This window comes from Esox lucius, chromosome 24 (assembly GCF_011004845.1).
Source record: "Esox lucius isolate fEsoLuc1 chromosome 24, fEsoLuc1.pri, whole genome shotgun sequence".
Taxonomy (NCBI): domain Eukaryota; kingdom Metazoa; phylum Chordata; class Actinopteri; order Esociformes; family Esocidae; genus Esox; species Esox lucius.
Window position 1 is genome coordinate 7,335,596 of NC_047592.1, and position 19,201 is coordinate 7,354,796.

At 46.6% G+C, this 19,201-nt stretch overlaps 1 protein-coding gene across 6 annotated transcripts in view; it reads left to right on the forward strand.

The window, feature by feature from the left end:
• Window positions 1–19,201, forward strand: part of tbc1d14 (TBC1 domain family, member 14) — a 31,159-nt gene that overhangs the window by 1,236 nt on the left and 10,722 nt on the right. For 4 of the 6 annotated variants that reach the window (XM_013140436.4, XM_013140435.4, XM_013140433.4 and 1 more), the window contains exons 3-4: window positions 1,303–2,077; window positions 10,789–10,900. In XM_013140436.4, the coding sequence (XP_012995890.1) occupies window positions 1,303–2,077; window positions 10,789–10,900 (887 nt within the window). Of the gene's footprint in view, window positions 1–1,302; window positions 2,078–4,431; window positions 4,753–10,788; window positions 10,901–13,801; window positions 14,309–19,201 lie in introns of those variants that run through there. The other 2 variants (XM_013140438.4, XM_029117375.2) reach the window with 2 other exon arrangements.

Genomic DNA, 19,201 nt, shown 5'->3' on the forward strand with positions numbered 1-19,201 from the left:
AAACGATTAGGAAATTAAGAAGAGCAGTGTCGTTTCAGCTACATAATACAGATTAGGCTTGACATTATGCGTTTTTTAGAATAAAAATAATAATCCAAAAATTATTTTTAGGCATTTGTTTGGTCAGTAAACGTCCGGACATTATCGCCATTAATAATGATCAATGTTGTCATGGCTACAGAGGTTCATTATTTCCTGCCTTCTGGTGCAGGGGTTTGGGTATTAAAATAAGCCTGTACTTTAGTATGCCTGCCTGCCTCCCTCTCCCTCCGTTTCCAGCCTGTCATGGGGCAAAGTCCAAGTGAGACTCGCATGACAACCTCTTGATCAGTTTAAAGCTGCAACATAGACTGGCACTTTAGGCCATTTTAGTCAATGTGGAACAGCAATTATTAAGGGATTTTCATGGTAAGATTTTAGTTCAGTCATACGAGTGCTAGGGTAATATTTTTTTTTACATTCTGTTGCATTTCCCCTTTTCTGGTAGCACATGGTGACTATTGCTACTGTATTTTGCCAGGGAAAGTCTGTCTCTCTGTTTCTAACACACACACACACACACGAGTGAAGCACTTTCAGAACCTGTTCGCTTTTTCTTTTTTTCTTTTTTTACTTTTGCAAATCAATTATTTATATCAGTCCTGGTCAATGAGAAGATGCTGGGTTTTCTTGCCCTGTCTTCCTACCGGGGGCCTGTATTTTCCTCTTGAGCAATATACTCTCACCTGGACCTCAACCTTAAAGCCCCAGTTCTCCTTGACTCCTGTTAGCTCTGGGCCTAATTTGCTTGGGACCAGGCGGGCGTTATGGGTACAGCATCACTGGCAGTCTGGAGATTCGGTTTCTGGCTGCTTGCTAGCCGGAGCCCCTTTCTCTTCCCTGTTTGTTTGCGCTTCATAGTTTCTGTGATGATGGCCTGGCCAATGGGAGGATCTGGGAGGGGTTACACGTGGCCGACAAGGCGTCGCCAGGTTTCTGGAGGATCTGCTGTTCTGGCTCGGAGTGACCGGTTTGCTGAGAAGCTAATCCCAGCCCTGGGTTTCGGGGCATTGCTCTACTGACCTGCCAAATCAAATTGTGTCAAGAGGACTAAGCCCATGGGCTAATGATCTTAGAGAAATGCCATGTTAAAAAAATGTAATAAAGAAATGCTGCATGAATGACTTAAATGTTTAATGGGTTGTTACCATTTTCAGGCTATCCTGACAGTGATCAGCAATCACCCATATGTTACGTTATCACCAGTGGTACTGATTATTCCTTTAACAACACCGTTTCAAAGTGTTCTTCGTTTTGTTCCAGGTGTGTCCGTTGGAACCATAATGGAAAACGGGACGGTCGGCACGGATTCCACCGCGCCCCCTGGCCCATACGTCCAGATCCACCGTGAGCCCTGCCTCTCCCAGCAGTCGGTGCCCAGCTACAAAGCCTCCGCCTTGCGCTATGGAAGCCCGCTGTGTCGCCGCGACGACCAGGACCGCCACAGCCTGGCCTCCCAGGACTCCGGCATTCCCACGCTGGAGATCAGCCATCCCGAGCACATCCACGCCCACCCGCGTCCCGGGGAGTGTGGCTTCCCCCCGGGGTCGGACGCCCGCGACCAGGGCCCCGCCACCCTCCCTCTGGACCAGTCCGGCGACAGCGCGTGCCTCCACAAGTCCTCGACCTTCCCCCGCAGCGGCTACGACTCTGTGCGCCTCTTCAGCCCGGCCCCGAGGTCCGGCGCTGGTGGCATGTCGGTCACCACCCCAGGGATGGGCGGTGTCGGAGGCGGGGCCCTTAACCGCAGCGATGACATCTCTGTGTGCAGTGTGTCGAGCTTGAGCACGGAGCTCTCGGCCACGCTGTCGGCGTCCAACGAGGACATCCTGGACTTCATGGTCACCTCCGACTCCAGTGCCATCGTCACCCTGGAGACTGACGAGGGCTGCGCCGCCCACTTCTCGGACGTCACGCTGTCTTCGTCGCCGGGCAATGACATCAGAGGGGATTTGTGGAGCCCGCGGCGGAGACAGCCGGGGCCAGGAGACGAGGGCCGACCGCGGAGACTAGGGCCGCTGGCTAGCTTCTTCAGCAGGTATTCCTTATTCATAAGCCTGTAGGAACTGTAGGAACCCAAAGGGTGAAGTTCATGCAGGGTCTCAAAGATCAGGCTTGTATCTGCATACGGCTTAAAGGCATCCAGACTTGGAGGATGGGATGATGGTGCTGACGGTTTGATTGGTTATCAGACGGTCTGAGTGGTTTCTTTGTGAATTGATGAAATTGTGAAAAGGGAAAGTTCTCCCTGTTTGACATGTTTTTGAGTCTGTTTACAAACAACTTTAGGAGCCTTCCCCCTTACACACGTGCGCACACACCATGACTTGTTGCTCAAGTTTGTTGTGCAAACCTTCTGAAGCCAACGCTCACTTCTCCACCATCCCAGAGTGTGGTAGCGTCATCTGGTTCTCTGTATGACCTCGGCAGCATGTTGTGGTTGAAGGCGTTCTGGTCTGAAGCCTCCACTGGAGCTGTGTGAGTGAGAAGTCCTCTACATAGCTGGCTCCCGCATGCCCCTAACAATGCCCTTGACTGGTGACCCAGACACTAACACACCCCTAATATTGGTTTACCATATTGTTTGCTCAGCCTCGACGCATTGAAGTAAACGTGCGCTCAAACACCTGTGTCTACTTCGTCCCCAGTTAATGTTTGAAGGACCTTTTGGTGTACTGTTTAGTTATATCAGCTGTGCTGTAGTCCTTGTGACTGGGAAATGAGCCAAGAACATAATGATTTCGATTTAGTGGTTTGTAACGCAGGTTTGGACTCTGGTGTTATGGATGTTCAGCTAATGTCTGAATGATAATGTTCTTTCTAATATTGCACAACGCCTGTGTTAGAAATCGGCCGTTTTGTATAGTGTTTGAAATAATGTTTGCGTACCCGGTTGTCAAGGGAGAGAGTCATTCAATTATTTATTGCAGCCTAAGATAGTCTTTTGATCATGATGTTACAGGCTCGATACTCAATCTTACAAACTCGAGCTCGTCTCACTCAATCTTACAAACTCTGTCTCAAAGAAACCTCCGGTTGTCCTCACCTTCATAGACACAGAGGACAGAATTACTGTAAACCCATTGGCTGCTTCCTGTCACACTTTGAATGAACGTGACTTCCTGTGTACTGATGAACAGATGTCTTTTTTTTTTTTGCTATCTAAACAAGCATACACTTTGACACGTGGGATTTTTCACTCTTGAAAAATAACGGAAACGTTATTATGGTAAATCCCACATTGACTGTGCCCTATATCCCAACGACCTCTGTGCGACCTCGCGTCGGGCCGTCAGGGCGTTCAGGTCTGTTTGTGTTGGTGGGAGCATGTGGAGGTCACATTCTGTCGGGGTTAGACTTACAGTGTGGGGGAGGAGTGTGTTTGGGTGTAGGGTCAGGGGATATTAGACTTGGAGAGGGAATCCTTTTACCTAAAGTGTGGGGGGGGGGGGGGGTCACTCTCTAGGTGGTGTGCTTTGCTCGGGCGAACAAATGGGTGTATTTTTGGCTTGGTCTATTTCGGCTGCTCCGAGGGGAAACCGTAGTTTCCTCTAATTGAAGCTCTTAGACCCTGTCCCGTTCGTCGCGTCGCGTCCTGTGACGTCGTCCGTCGACGGAGGGAAGCCAACCATGAGCCGTCCCTTCTACCCAGCCCCCCCCCGTGGGCTGTCTGTGTGCCGCTGACTGTCAAGTGGGAATGGACTGGGTTGCATTTGTGTTCTGTACGATTCATTTAGTAGTGTAACAATGGCTTTTGGGGCCCCATTTAAATGAGAAAACATACAGGGACCCTGGCCACTGGCAGAGTTTCCATTGAAAACCCCTTTAAATCTAATTCTTTTTTTTAGGTTTCACATCCCATCACAGAAGGCCTGTGTACTGAAGTTCCCCGTCCTCTCGCACAGCAGCTAGTTTGCACAGCAGCTAGTTTGCGTATGCAAATTCTCCTCTCACTGCTAGGATTTGTTTATTTTATAGTATTTCTTTCCTGTACTTGATTTTCCAATGTAAATGTTTGTTTCATATGCAAACAGTGCCCCTCTTAAAGTTGAATTGAGATGTCGGTTTCTTGTCTTGCCACTGTGCTCACCCTCTGTGTAACCTGAGATGGCTGGTGTTGTGGGTGTGTGACCATCTATTTGAGAGTGTGAGATTTGTTCGGAAGTTTTTTTTTTTCATGCACGTGTTGCCGTTGTCACTGAGGACAACCCCTTTCCCTGCTGGCCCGTCCATTCTTTTACCTTGTTTCAATTGTTTTCTCTCTCTCTTTCTTAACTCTCACATATTAATTATCTTCCTTTCTTGTCCCCTCCCATTTTTCTCTGTCAGACTTCTTATCCGTAAAGGCGGGGAAGTGTCAGAGTGGGTTGTGGTTAAGATCTCTGACTCACAACTCCGGCTTCCCTGTGTCTGGTGGCTGGTGCGTGTCTCCGCTCTCTGACTTCTACTGTCTGTTCCACTCGACACTGCTATGGACTTAAGAATGGACTGAATGAGAGAAACCGCCTCATATCCCAGTTCTCTTCAGTCCCGGTATTTCTCTGTGGTATTCTGAGAGAGAGAATTGCCCTGCTGTGCTCTGGTGAGCGTCGGAGAAGCTTCTTCTCTGAACAGTAGGGAGCTTGTTCTGGTTTTGGGTCCGGCGGATTGTTTGTTGTTGATCGTCAGGCCAACAACGATGGCTGCCCCTTCGCTGCTTCTCTTCATTGACGGGTCTGTATGTTATCAGAGAGCTTTTCTGACCTTCATTGCTTGTATGATGTGTGTGTACACATTACCCACAAAACGCACTGCCCACTTCAAAGTGGATCAGCCTGCTGTTCTTGTCCCATAGTTCACCGCTGGACACAACAGGGACAGTTTGTCCTGATTTGGGTCTCTGTGAGCCCTTTTAAAGTGTTTGGTTTAGGCAACGCGTGTGTGTCTGTTGTGTGGGATAGCATGTTCCTCGAAGTCCAGAACATTCTGCTACTTCTGTCAGTTACATTTGGACTGTAGTAGTCTGTTCCATTTCTGGTAGACTGAGGATTTCAGTCCTTTGTTGTTTTTCTTTATTTCTGTATTATAATTTTTTTAGTCTAGGCCTACATTATTGGAGGTTGACTAATGAACGTTTTGTAGAAACACCCCCTCGAGATGGCACGAAAAATCCTGCACTAAAATGTTCTTACAGCAAACGATTACTGCCAGCAAAAAAAACCACTCTATTTTTTATTATTATATTGGATGTTCATTGGACTTCGAGAAGTGCAGGCCTAGTTTGTAGTGGAAACCTTGAGTTTTAGCCAGGTAAGCTGCTGTGTTGGGGTCTGCAAAGGTTTCCATCAGCACCCGGCGGGCTCTCTAGCTTTCCTCTGTCAAGATGTTTAGTCACAAGGTTGCTGCAGTTCAAGGCTCCGTGTTGTCTGCTGCTCTTCAGTTAGTCATTTACTTTCCCTCCGATGACTGTGGAGTTTTTGTAAACGGGTCCCCTGTCTTTGTTTTATGTTGTGTAGTGGGTCCCCTGTCTTTGTTTTATGTTGTGTAGTGGGTCCCCTGTCTTTGTTTTATGTTGTGTAGTGGGTCCCCTGTCTTTGTTTTATGTTGTGTAGTGGGTCCCCTGTCTTTGTTTTATGTTGTGTAGTGGGTCCCCTGTCTTTGTTTTATGTTGTGTAGTGGGTCCCCTGTCTTTGTTTTATGTTGTGTAGTGGGTCACCTGTTTTTGTTGTGTATACAGCTGTTTTGTATTACATTTTTTTTGGTTGCCATTCATGTGGTTTGTTACAAATCCAGTTTGCAGATTAGCATAAGAATTTGTTGTGCTTAAAATCCCAGAAGGCATCTTTAAGATAAGCAGGTCACTGAAAACAAAATGTTATTTTACAGAAACTGAGTTCAGAGGTTTAGGCTTCTTTCCAATCTTGTCTCATATGCAATGTTCCAGGAAAGGTTTCAACTTTGTGTTTTTGTCTGGTTTTGTCTTTTAATTTCTCATTCTCAGTAAAGGCTATTTCCATATTCAAACTATGGGAAGTCTGACCCAAGTCAAATGTTTTTTTTCAACTTGATTGTGTATCTGTGTAAATCCTGGCTGGTATTTAGTCATTTTCAGGTTGCGCTGTATGGTCTATCTGTTGTATTTACCTCATGGGGAGTTTGAATTCAACCCATCCTGGGGTTTGCGTCTCTAGGCGATGTTCCGCAGCACGCTGTCATTCAGGTGTCACAATTGCACACGTGGTTTCACTAACAGCTGAGAAAATGGGCCCTGGAGCTTTACTCCCAAATGGCCTAATTAAATACAGTGTCACTTCTGAAAACTTGAGTGTTTCTCAGATTGACTGGAGGTGCTGTTCAAACTTGGCTTGTTTTCCGAACCTTAACAACATGTACTTTGCCTCAGTCACGTCTTTTCGTGTGAAGTTGTAGTCATCTGCACTATAGCCATTCATAGATGGCAGACTTAGCGGTCCGGCTTCAGAGATGAACTCTGCACAAGAGCCTTTGAAATACAGCAGTGATAACCGTGGATGTTTCTGTAACTACGTTAGCATTATTAATGACCCAGGAAGTCTAATAATTTGCCCTCGGTTTGACATGGCATAGGAACAAGTCTAATTATTTGCCCTAGGTGATTTGTTTGATCCAAGACCCACCAACAACCATATTCCCTTTGCCCCACATTAATGTTAGACAACCTGTCTTTCATGTTTAGGCCAAGCTTTCCGACTTTGAACTGTAAAGAATGAACCAGTGAAGAAGGGAATGGAAAGTTGTGTGATGAATGTTCCAGGTGACAATCGAGATTAGAAGTTAATGTTTGACAGATCAGTGACCTAAACCTTTTTCATTCTCGCGACTTTTATAAAATGTTTAGGGGCATGTTTTTTTTTTTCTCCACTTTGTTGTCAGATCATATCAGTATCCGTCGACCATATGATGTCTTCCGTCATTGCTTGTGAGGCAGAGTGGATAAAAGTTGGAAGCATTTAGGCATAACTGTGACGAGTGCCCTCATGTTAAAGGTGCCAACATGCACCACACAGGGTCTGCATTCCCGTTAGACACAATCAGATGGAGGGAATATGTTGTGGATTGTGGTCATACTAGCTAAATATTGGCACGTCACTTGTCTTCAGCATGTTAACCAATCCTTAAATGTTAGAACTACTGCAGCTGGAGCCTCTTGAAACGTTTTAGTCCACATCTTGTTGGACGAACGCGACAAACAGTTGTAGTGTCTATCAGACCATGTGGAGTGTGATAACCGACAATAAGATATTTTCTTTTTTCATGGGCCGATCTTGGATTTGTCTGGGTTTGCATGTGTTGAATTACAGAAGGCAAGGGGGTGTCTGGAGCGCATACTTATTGGAAACTGGCAGGGATTTCAGTTAATAGTTTCTAACTCTAGTTCTGGTTGTCAGATTATTTTGCGTACAAGAAATGTGTCAACAGGTTGTGATTTGTTGAAAACTCTTAACTCTGGTCTCAAATGATTGGCCGGTCAAGGGTCTGGATTCTCTGTAGGCTACAATGGAGGACCAGATGTCAGGCGGGTCGCTGGATGAATCTCATGGACCTTTACTGGGTCCTTTGTCACAAAGGCAAATGAAAGCAAAGAATGTTTATATTCTGACACGGCTTGTAGCTAATATATCACCTGGCTACCTGGTTGACTCTCTTCCTGTTCGATATCACTCCCATCATCATCCCTGCACCCTCTGAGAAGCAGCAGGTCCCGCTGTCTCGTCTTTTATGAAAACATCAAGGAGATCCCAGTCAATGTCTGTTGCTAACGATTACTTTGAACCGGCTTTCAGTTGTTTGCCTTGTCTACTGCGGCGTGCTTTGAAGCAGAGATGGTACTAATGTCTCGTTGTCAACTTCCTGGTTGGGTTATTGTTGGTCATGGCAACCATTCTAAGTGACAACCACCTGGATACTTCGTAAGGCTTGAAGCAGCGACCTGTTTTTAGGTTTGGTAACAATGACTGGGTCAGGGGTCAAAACGGTTAAAGCTGGCTGTCTTTAACCTTCTGTATTCTCTGGAGTCTGGCAGTAGACTGACCAGCCGGTTCTGATGTAACTCACTTTGCCGTTTTTAATTCAATCATTGACACGGCCTGTCGGCTGCCTGTCTGGGTTGCTCTCTGTGTTCGTGTCAGAGAACGGGTGTCAACAGGCTCTCCTGACCAGCGTTATACAGCGTCTTCATTCTGAGGTCAGTAAGCTTTGTGTTCATAAATTATTGGGTGGCTTTAACGTTACCATTTCACAGTACCTTTACAGTGTATAGGTAGTGGATTTAAAGGCCATGTGCACTTGTTATATTTATAAAACATTCGTGTGCTAGTTTGTTTTCTCCAGTTTAAGTCTAGCTAGCTGCTAGGGAACTCTGGTGCTCAGGTAAAAAATGTAAAAAGCAATATCATACTGATATCAGGTTTAAAAATCCTGTTGATATTGAAAGACTTTCGATATTTGTGACTTTCTCAGATGATGACTGCAATTTCTTTTCATGTAAGAAATTCTGTTGTAAATACCTTTTTTACATGAAGATATTGATAGCATAATATACAGTGGGGAGAACAAGTATTTGATACACTGCCGATTCTGCAGGTTTTCCTACTTACAAAGCATGTAGAGGTCTAATTTCTATCATAGGTACACTTCAACTGTGAGTGACGGAATCTAAAACAAAAATCCAGAAAATCACATTGTATGATTTTTATGTAATTAATTAGCATTTTATTGCATGACATAAGTATTTGATCACCTACCAACCAGTACTACCAACAAGAATTCCAGCTCTCACAGACCTGTTAGTTTTTTTTTAAGAAGCCCTCCTGTTCTCCATTACCTGTATTAACTGCACCTGTTTGAACTCATTACCTGTATAAAAGACACCTGTCCACACACTCAATCAAACAGACTCCAACCTCTCCACAATGGCCAAGACCAGAGAGCTGTGTAAGGACATCAGGGATAAATTTGTAGACCTGCACAAGGCTGAGATGGGCTACAGGACAATAGGCAAGCAGCTTGGTGAGAAGGCAACAACTGTTGGTGTAATTATTAGAAAATGGAAGAAGTTCAAGATGATGGTCAATCTCCCTCGGTCTGGGGCTCCATGCAAGATCTCACCTCGTGGGGCATCAGTGATCATGAAGAAGGTGAGGGATCAGCCCAGAACTACATGGCAGGACCTGGTCAATGACCTGAAGAGAGCTGGGACCACAGTCTCAAAGAACCATTAGTAATACACTGCGCCGTCATGGATTAAAATCCTGCAGCGCACGCAAGGTCCCCCTACTCAAGCCAGTGCATGTCCAGGCCCTGAAGTTTGCCAATGACCATCTGGATGATCCAGGGGAGGAATGGGAGAAGGTCATGTGGTCTGATGAGACAAAAATAGAGCTTTTTGGTCTAAACTCCACTCGCTGTGTTTGGAGGAAGAAGAAGGATGAGTACAACCCCAAGAACACCATCCCAACCGTGAAGCATGGAGGTGGAAAAATCATTCTTTGGGGATGCTTTTCTGCAAAGGCGACAGGACGATTGCACCGTATTGAGGGGAGGATGGATGGGACCATGTCTCGCGAGATCTTGGCCAACAACCTCCTTCCCTCAGTAAGAGCATTGAAGATGGGTCGTGGCTGGGTCTTCCAGCATGACAACGACCCGAAACACACAGCCAGGGCAACTAAGGAGTGGCTCTGTAAGAAGCATCTCAAGGTCCTGGAGTGGCCTAGCCAGTCTCCAGACCTGAACCCAATAGAACATCTTTGGAGGGAGCTGAAAGTCTGTATTGCCCAGCAACAGCCCCGAAACCTGAAGGATCTGGAGAAGGTCTGTATGGAGGAGTGGGCCAAAATCCCTGCTGCAGTGTGTGCAAACCTGGTCAAGAACTACAGGAAACATGATCTCTGTAATGGCAAACAAAGGTTTCTGTACAAAATATAAAGTTCTGCTTTTCTAACGTATCAAATACTTATGTCATGCAATAAAATTCAAATGATTCACCTAAAAATCATACAATGTGATTTTCTGGATTTTTGTTTTAGATTCCGTCACTCACAGTTGAAGAGTACCTATGATAAAAATTACTGACTACTACATGCTTTGTAAGTGGGAAAACCTGCAAAATCGGCAGGTTATCAAATACTTATTCTCCCCACTGTATCATACTGAACTTGAAATCTCCCAGTGACTGTATTGTGGTCTTCTCTCGACGACTCAGGGAAGCATACTGTTTATTAAGCTGCAGATAAAACAAGTTATGGATTTCATGGGATGGTAAAAGCACACCGGGTTGAGCTGGTACGCTTCGAATCCACAGTAACGTTATCACGTCGCCTAGGCTATACATCTGCAATGTCTTGCATAGCCGATACCAAGATCAGTTGCCGTGGTTGTTTGTGACTGGACTCCAGGTAGAGTAGAAAGCGTGATGGAATGAATGGCCTTGCGAGTGGTGTCGGGTCCCAGTGATGAACTCTGTCTCACTGGAGCTTTAGTGTTCTATTTATTCCACCGGTTTTGGTTGTGTGTTGTGTTGTGCATCAGCCCAGCCAGGGATGGAAACAAACACGCAACAGACCTACACACACACTGTAGTGTCACTGTTTGTAGCCTCCGGGTGACCTAGTAAATGGGGCCAATATGAGTTCTGGCTTTTATGCCCTAGTTTCAATGTTATTTCTCTCCTGCTCTCTCTCGCTCACCCTCTTTTGCTTTCTTTTTGTTTGTTTTTTTTCTCTCTCTAAGGAGTCTGTTTGCCAGGAAGGGCAAGGAGCCTGGGCCACTGGAGCAGAAGGATCCTGGCTGGAAGCTGTTTGGGAAAGTCTCCGCTAAAGAGGGCTCGGTGAAAATGCTCAAGGTACCACACGCGCATGCACACATGAAATCGTACCATGAAAAGGGCCTCTACATTTTCTCCAAAGCAACTTGCAATGAATGCACGCATATTATTTCTACCATGCATACTGACAACGACGTATCCAGCCCAGGCCTCCAGGTCACAGGGCTGTTGGTTAGATTGTTACCTGCAGGGTGATAACGTGTGGAATCCGTTATTTACACAGGGGCCAGGTTATTACTTTTATCTTCTGTCTTTGAGAATTGCGTGGTTTTCTCCGCGGGGCAGCTCGGCCGAATGTGTGTCAAAGTCGATGCACTGACATCCGGTTTCTTTCACACACACACCCACCCGCCCACTGTATTAATCTCTCTCTCTCTCTCTCTCTCTCTCTCTCTCTCTCTCTCTCTCTCTCTCTCTCTCTCTCTCTCTCTCTCTCTCTCTCTCTCTCTCTCTCTCTCTCTCTCTCTCTCTCTCTCTCTCTCTCTCTCTCTCTCTCTCTCTCTCTCTCTCTCTCTCTCTCTCTCTCTCTCTCTCCCTCTCTCTCTCTCTCTCTCTCTCTCTCTCTCTCTCTCTCTCTCTCTCTCTCTCTCTCTCTCTCTCTCTCTCTCTCTCTCTCTCTCTCTCTCTCTCTCTCTCTCTCTCTCTCTCTCTCTCTCTCTCTCTCTCTCTCTCTCTCTCTCTCTCTCTCTCTCTCTCTCTCTCTCTCTCTCTCACACTCACACTCACACTCACACTCACACTCACACTCACACTCACACTCACACTCACACTCACACTCACACTCACACTCACACTCACACTCACACTCACACTCACACTCACACTCACACTCACACTCACACACACACACACACACACACACGTGTACTGTAGTGATGTCACATCCTCGTAGCCGTGGTTAGGATGCGAAGCGTTAACAGAATGGCGCTAAATGCAAATCCAGAAGTTTGATCTAGTCCATCAACCGTTGCTATGTTGTCTGAACCAAGTGTGGAATCATCTCAAAGGGCAACCGATCTCGCTGACACAAACGCGACCAAGTGTTCACGCCTGCTCGTGGTCGTGATTGAATTCAGACCAGAGGCTTGGTCTTCAGCAACAAGGAATATGACATTATTTAGAAGTAAACAATCAGGTAGTTAAGCACATTTTCTTTGAGAAGCTTTTGAAGTGAAGGACCTCCATCATAAGATTGTGTGTGTGTGTGTGTAGACTTAAGCTAGCTAACTGGCATGAACTCTGACGTTGGCTAGGCTTCAGTGCCGTAGTAGATATTTCTGACATCAACTGGCAAATCTTCCTGTCATATTAACTTCACGTTGTGAAGATTTTCTTCATAGTATCCTATCATCATCCTGTTTACACCATGTAGTCAATTTTAACAGCAGAATGTATCTGACTGCTATCAATGCCACATGGTGTTTTACAGTAGAGACATTTATTTATTTGTTTCAGCTGCGATAATGGTCTGAAGGGGGTGTGGGGGGGGGTTATTATGCAGCTTGTCTGTGTAGGAACATGTGTTTATATAATACCTGTCGGTATTTCAGCCTTAAAGCCTGCAATGTGCCCCCATCACTCCTCTGTCTTCCTGGGGGGTTTCCTATAGAACTATAGCTTCTCTGTTTACTCTAGCTCGATGGAGCGAAATTGTGCTTTTTTTTTTTCTTAAATACAATCCTTCACATTTTCACCTCAGTTTTATTGGTACACTGCTTCTTGGGTTGATGGCAGACTTTAAGAGGCCTTTCAGGAAACAAGCTTGACTAATTAGTCTGTAGCGTTCAAGGTTAACCAGGCCAGCCTTTGGTGCCAATCATTTGCCTGTAAACATCACACGTACCGTGTTTGTTCCTGACTACCGTGTTGCTGTGAACCGTCATCTGACACCGCCAAGCTGACAATTTAAAAACCCTAAAAAAAGTACATTGTCTGCAAATACAGGCCTGTCTCCTGAAGCAGAAAAAATGTAGAGAGAATTTCTTGACGATATATTGGGGTGTTCCTTTCCACATTGTTGCTGAATTATTTAGCGTCAATGTGCTCTGAAATTCCAGTTTTTCATTTGCTTGTTACATGTTATTTTTAAATACAGCTGCTTCATGTCACAAAGAGACTTATCATATCAAATCTTCTGAAACACAAGACGAGTCATACCAGCGCCTGATTATAGTGTTGGGTTGTGAAGTCCTTGCCAAATGCCAGCCCACCGTGTGGTCATCTCAGTGGTGTGGACGGAAACCTGAGCCAGGTGAGTTCTGCACATCCACCTGTTTACCTTCATCCAACCTGAGGCATTTTCATCCCCGGCGGTAACCATGTCCACGGGGCCAGGGCTCAGGTAGCACTGCCTGGGACATATTGTCTCACCACGCCAACCGCTGGCGTCCGCGTTCTCGGTCTTGTCAGTCTACCGCTCCTCTGCTTCTGTTTTGTTACACTGTCACCCCTTGCCTGGCTGACTTTTTAGCATGTTTGGAATGCTCGGCCTGTATTTCAATTGTCAGGCTTTACTTCTCTGTCTGCATTCTTCTTGTAATTTGCTTGACTTCTTATTTCGCACGTCAGACACAGTCGCTGTTTGCCTGTGTGGATCATAATAGATTTAGCGTTTGCCTTTGATTAAAAGCTACTAAAGCTCATACTGAACAATATTCCCTGTGGGAGTTTTATCTGTTGTTCCTAGAGGTCTGTGTTTCATGGCCCCGCCCCACCAGGGTAGCAACCAATCCCTGCTCCCTGTTACGCTGTGGTCGGGCCCTCCCCATCTTCATCTTTGCCACGTTTTTGTACCTGGGAATCCAGGCACTCACCGATTCACCGCGTTTCACAACCAAGCTGAGACCTCTGTACATACCGGCTTTAATGTGGAGAGAGCAAGTGAAAATGGAGTAGGAGATGGAGAGTGAGGGGGGGGGGGGGGGTTGTGGAAAATCTCCACCCAGTGAACGACCCGAGGCATCGCTGTCAGAGCGCAGAGGAGATGCACTATTCTAGCAGAGAATTAGGAGTAGCTGAGCCCACATCCATCACTCTGGTGTTGATTAGAGTGGCTGGCTGGTCACAGTGGATCGGCAAGCTCCTTTCAGCGTAGCCACGGTGACTAATAGAGCAGAGGAGCGCTGGATCCCCAGCTCGCGCACGCACGCACGGTGAGAGGGAGGGGGCCGATCCTCTGTTCTGATGCGGGGGTAGAGGGCGAGAGCGGCTCGGCGGTACGATGCAGCAGCTGTTTTGTCTCCGGGTGTGTCCCGTTAGCCTGCCTGCTCCGACTCCCTCCGACTCTGTCCGCGTTGGAGCCGGTACCAGAGGAGCAGCTATGGCGCTGTAAGGAGGTTAACCCCCACCCCCCACCCACCCCCGAACTCACCGCCCCTCCCCCTCCTGGGTTGGTCTGGGTGGCTTTACGGAACCGCAGCGTTCATGGTGAGTGAAGTGTGTGTGTGTTTTGTGTGTGTTGGTGTGTGTGTCGACTCCGGAGGTGAGGGCACGAGTACAGCTGTCTCTCGTCTCTCTCTGCCTGTCTGAGAGGAAAGAATGAAGAAGTGGGAAGAAAAGAATAGATTGACTTTGACAGTCAGGAGGGCATAGAGGACAGGAGGGCTCCTCATCCTGCCCTTTCCCAGTTGGACCCCTGTCTGAATGGTCATTTACCAGCCTCTGATGTCTCGTCTGTTTCTTACTGGATTTTCTCATTATTCAACACCGTTGTAAAAACAGTTCCGTTGTCTCTCCGCGGCGGACTCGTCTTTCTGTTGCAAAAGTGTCATTAGCTGGTCCCGTCTGTGGGATGCGAAAAGTGCTGAAATATTTAGGTCCGACCGAGCAGGGAGCCTGGGTTTCCTTGCTGCGCTTTCCGTTACAGCGTGTCCTTGTTCTAAATGCGTCTTTTCAGACTAAAGATACTTGGTGATCGGATGTAGACGAATAGTCACAGTAGTCTGAATAGTCTCAACGACATAAACCTGGAATAATCAGAGACGTTAAAATGCCTTCCTGACTGTATGGAAAGAGTGTCGACCGTCATGTCACATTTGGGGACGTTCTCTCTTCCTTCCAAACAGAGAGAGGTTGCTGGGTGGGTCTGAGTGTTTACTGTCTGTATTGGTCACGGTCATTGGTCCCTCTCTGGTTCAGGGTTGACCGTCTGGACTGATCTTCCCACGCTGAGGCCAGTGACCGACTAAATGTCTTCTGTTTTTACACACGCACGTTTGTCCCTGGCCAGCTACCTTCAACACCCCCCCCCCCCCCCACCCCACCCGCTGTTTTGACTTTTCTTTCGGCCCATTCAGCCATGCTCTACGTGGTGTTGATAGGAAAATGTCCTGGACACGACCCCCGACCAGCGGATGTGGAACTCAGTGGAAACAAGTGATCTGGCAACGAGCCCTGCAGTGGTATTGGTTCCCGCTGTGATCTCAAACACACTTCCCGGCCCCCTGGAATGGAAAGTCCTCCAGTTTGTCTGCCTCAGTTAACCCTGCATGCCAGTTAACTGGAGCATTGCGGTTGGTCAGTACTGAACCACGTGGACGATGTCCTCAGAGGCCATTCTCAGTCCATGCCAAGGACCTGCTGTTTGTTTCATTATTGCCAGGCTTGTTTCTCCTCTTCCCAGTGACATCAGAGCAGGCAGACGTGCCAAGGAAATACCGGCCTGGGTTTACCCATGCTGGTTCCCCTGGAGATGAGTAACCCTGGAGCGTCTAAACACACACACTTCCTGCTTAACAGTGGCAGTGAGATGTTAGGCTAATTTAGTAGGACATGTAGCAGGAGTTGTTAGTTCGTGTCATAGGGATTTCCGGAATGCTAGGCTACTTCTGAGCCCAGGTTTAGGTTTGTTCTATGTGATTGTGGATGCTTCAGTACGATTAGGTTTGGGTAAGTGGTGTAACATTGTCCGTTTTTATAAAGGTGTGGTCCTCTTTGGTACTAATTGGAGCACTCGATTAGCCTCTTCGTTGACTGACGAGTAGTGGGAGCACAGATGTGGAAACGGGCATTTTCCTTCGCCTATTAGCCCTGACTTCGCTGAACTTTTATAGTGAGGGGTGAGAAAAGATCTCCCTGCATCAGATTTTTCTCTCGCTTAGTTTCTAGTGTATAGCTAACATCTTTAGAAAAGATGGTCTGATAAATAATTCAAACCAGTTGGGTAGCAAGACTGTGGCCATAATCATTAATGAAACACTTTTGTTCACTTTACAGTTTTCCATTCCCCTCACTCCCAGTCACGTGTACACATCCTGTGTCATTTCATTTCACCTTGCTGGTGGCTCCAGCACTGCTGCTGTAGAGCTGCCAGATTACCACTTCCCCTCACCCCTCGTTTTGCCCTTGTGCTCGCTGCCTCCCATTCTTTCAGTAGTGCCGACTCACAGGTTTTAAACCCCCCCGCCCCCCACATCCTCTGGGTAGCTGGCAGAACTTTTCCTAAAGCCCTCTCACCTGTATTCACCTCAGTGAGCCGGTTTCTGCTGTCTCAGCCTTTGTCGTGTGGTACAGCCTTTGTCGTGTGGTACAGCCTTTGTCGTGTGGTACAGCCTTTGTCGTGTGGTACAGCCTTTGTCGTGTGGTACAGCCTTTGTCGTGTGGTACAGCCTTTATCGTGTGGTACAGCCTTTATCGTGTGGTACAGCCTTTATCGTGTGGTACAGCCTTTATCGTGTGGTACAGCCTTTATCGTGTGGTACAGCCTTTATCGTGTGGTACAGCCTTTATCGTGTGGTACAGCCTTTATCGTGTGGTACAGCCTTTATCGTGTGGTACAGCCTTTGACAGTGAGTCGGTTTCTGCATTCACAGACTTCATTGTGTAGTACATTCTTTGACAGTGAACCAGTATCTGCTGTTAGAGGTCGTCTTATTTTACATGCTGACAGGACAAGCCTGGGCTCCATTTCAATTAGAATGCAGTCATATTGACCTCTGAACTCCAAAGTCATTCATTCTAACATGGCGGTGGTCTGGGTAATCTGATCTTCTGTCCTGGCATAGTAAGCACTGATCTACTGACCACAGTGCCATGTTATAATGAAGTGTCTGTACATGATACCAACAGGCAGTTTGTTGATAGGAAAAGTCTGTGTGTGTATGTGTCAGTTAAATGAAGGGGCTGTGTAAGCATGAATCATGTCACCAACACCGGCCCAGTAAAGCCCTGGGAAACCCTGTAGGCTGAGAGTGATGCTGACCTTGATTTCTGAGGCAGTGTGACAATGCTTTACGTAGTGCCACATTGATCACTTGGAAGGAGGGGGGGGGGGCCTAATGACCTGGAGTCTAATGGCTTGTTTAAATTAGGAGAGAGAGAATAAAACGCTCAACGGACTTATGCTGGTTTGCATAATCATTTCCATGGCGTTTGAATTTGCCCTGGTGTGTTCGAGACGTACCACTCAGGATTGTGGACACCCGTCACAGGGAAAAATCAAGCAATATACGTGTGCCGGGAAGAGAAAACCTGATACATCTCCGACATAATTGTTTTCGCTTATGCAAAACTCCGGGGCGCTGTATGGAAAATGTGGCGCCACGCTGCCTTGGAAGGCCTTGAGCCATTGATGTCAGAGGGCTATCGCAACAAAATAAACTAGCGTCTTAAAGTCTTCTTCCATACGTCTCAAGAAAAAGTAGCGTAAAACAAGACTCCTCCGTCTCCTCCTTCCTGTCTCAACCCCCCCCCCCCCTTTCCCCCCCTCCCTCTTTTGACTCAGCAGCTGTGTAGTGACACCTCCGTCTGTTCCCGACCCGGGTTCTGAGCGGCGACACCAACCCTGAGTCACGCATAGTACCAATTCATATCACCGATTACACCGGCACATTGTTCTGGCCAAATTTCCTTTGGTTTCACGCCTGCGGTTAAAACATCTCTCTTTCACCTGTCCCTTTCTCCCACTTAGATTTCTCATCTCTAAATTTGTTGGTGAGAATTCGGAGCTCTTTCTGTTTTTCGATGTTGAAGATTTTTCTCTGTGGTCTGGACGATGCGGTGATGTTTTTTTTTTTTTTGACACCATGAATGTGTTGCTTTGTCACGTCACAGGAACTGAGAATATTTCAGAAGTTTAGGATTTTCTAAATATGCAATTTCTAAAAATCACACCCACAGAGTCTTTTTCGTGCTCACCTCTCAACCGTAACAGAGGGAGAAGTACTAGTATTCATTCAATTCATTCATTTCACTTGTATCCTTACACCTGTACCATTCGGCAAGTGTTTGCTGTCTCATTCGTTGTTGATTGTCTGGATGAGAGGGAGAGACAGTCGTTTTTCCAACACACTACATCCAACAACTATTAATGTAACTTTTTTTAACTTGTGTGTGCTATTGGAAATTTGAATATTGTCCCTCTTTTGAGAGGAGTTGGCTCCCAGGACTTGGCTGTGATGATCATCAGTGTTGTTCTGGTCGAGCTGCAGTCTCCCTCCTGAATTGTTAACAGCTCAGGAGACACTAGAAGCCCTTTTGGAGACCGTCTGGTTAAAAGCTGGGACAACACATGTATTTGGAGTTCCCGATGAGCCTTTGGTTTCTCTTCCTCCTTTTTAGGGAACTAATTAATAAGTTAATAGGATATATTCCTCTTAGCACCAGGGAGATCAACATTTACAATCGCTTATATGTTCCGATTATATCCATGATCATTCTGCATGTCTGCCTGCCTACCTGCCTGTCTGTCTGTCTGCCTGTCTGTCTGCGTGACACCTGATGTGCCTGTATCCTGTGTCAGTTTATAATGTCATACAGTCTGATCACATGATTCAAATGGAATGTAGAACTAACTGAATAGGTGTGCTGGCTGTGGAGTAGTTTAATAATTGATTATTAATCACAACGTAATTATTTGTTGTCCGTCAGGTGAAGAAATAAAATTTCTTACACTACCTGTTAACTCAGGCTATGGACTTATGTGCTGCATGTGCCACCACACACACACACCCTGTGAGTTAGTCAGCTTTCTGTCCGTGTTAAGCTATTCCCTTTAATTGCTGGGTGTCACCAAACCCACACAGTGCTTGACAGGAACACATTAATTAGATGGGGCCCGCTGAGGCCCAGGGGGGCCACCATCAAACTCAAGGCGTGGCGTGTGTGAAATATGTTCGAGTGTGAAATGTCAGTCCCCTTCGCTTTTGTCCTCCTCCGCTCCACGTTGGATTTGAGTCGCGTATCATTTTGAATTAGTTCAGAGTCACCCAAGTCTGCCATGTCATCACACAAGACCACAGATTTGCATGCAAATTGCATTCAGGCTCCGCCTCATTGTGTCCTATCGAGTGGAGCTGCGGCGACTCACATTTGTCTCTGTCT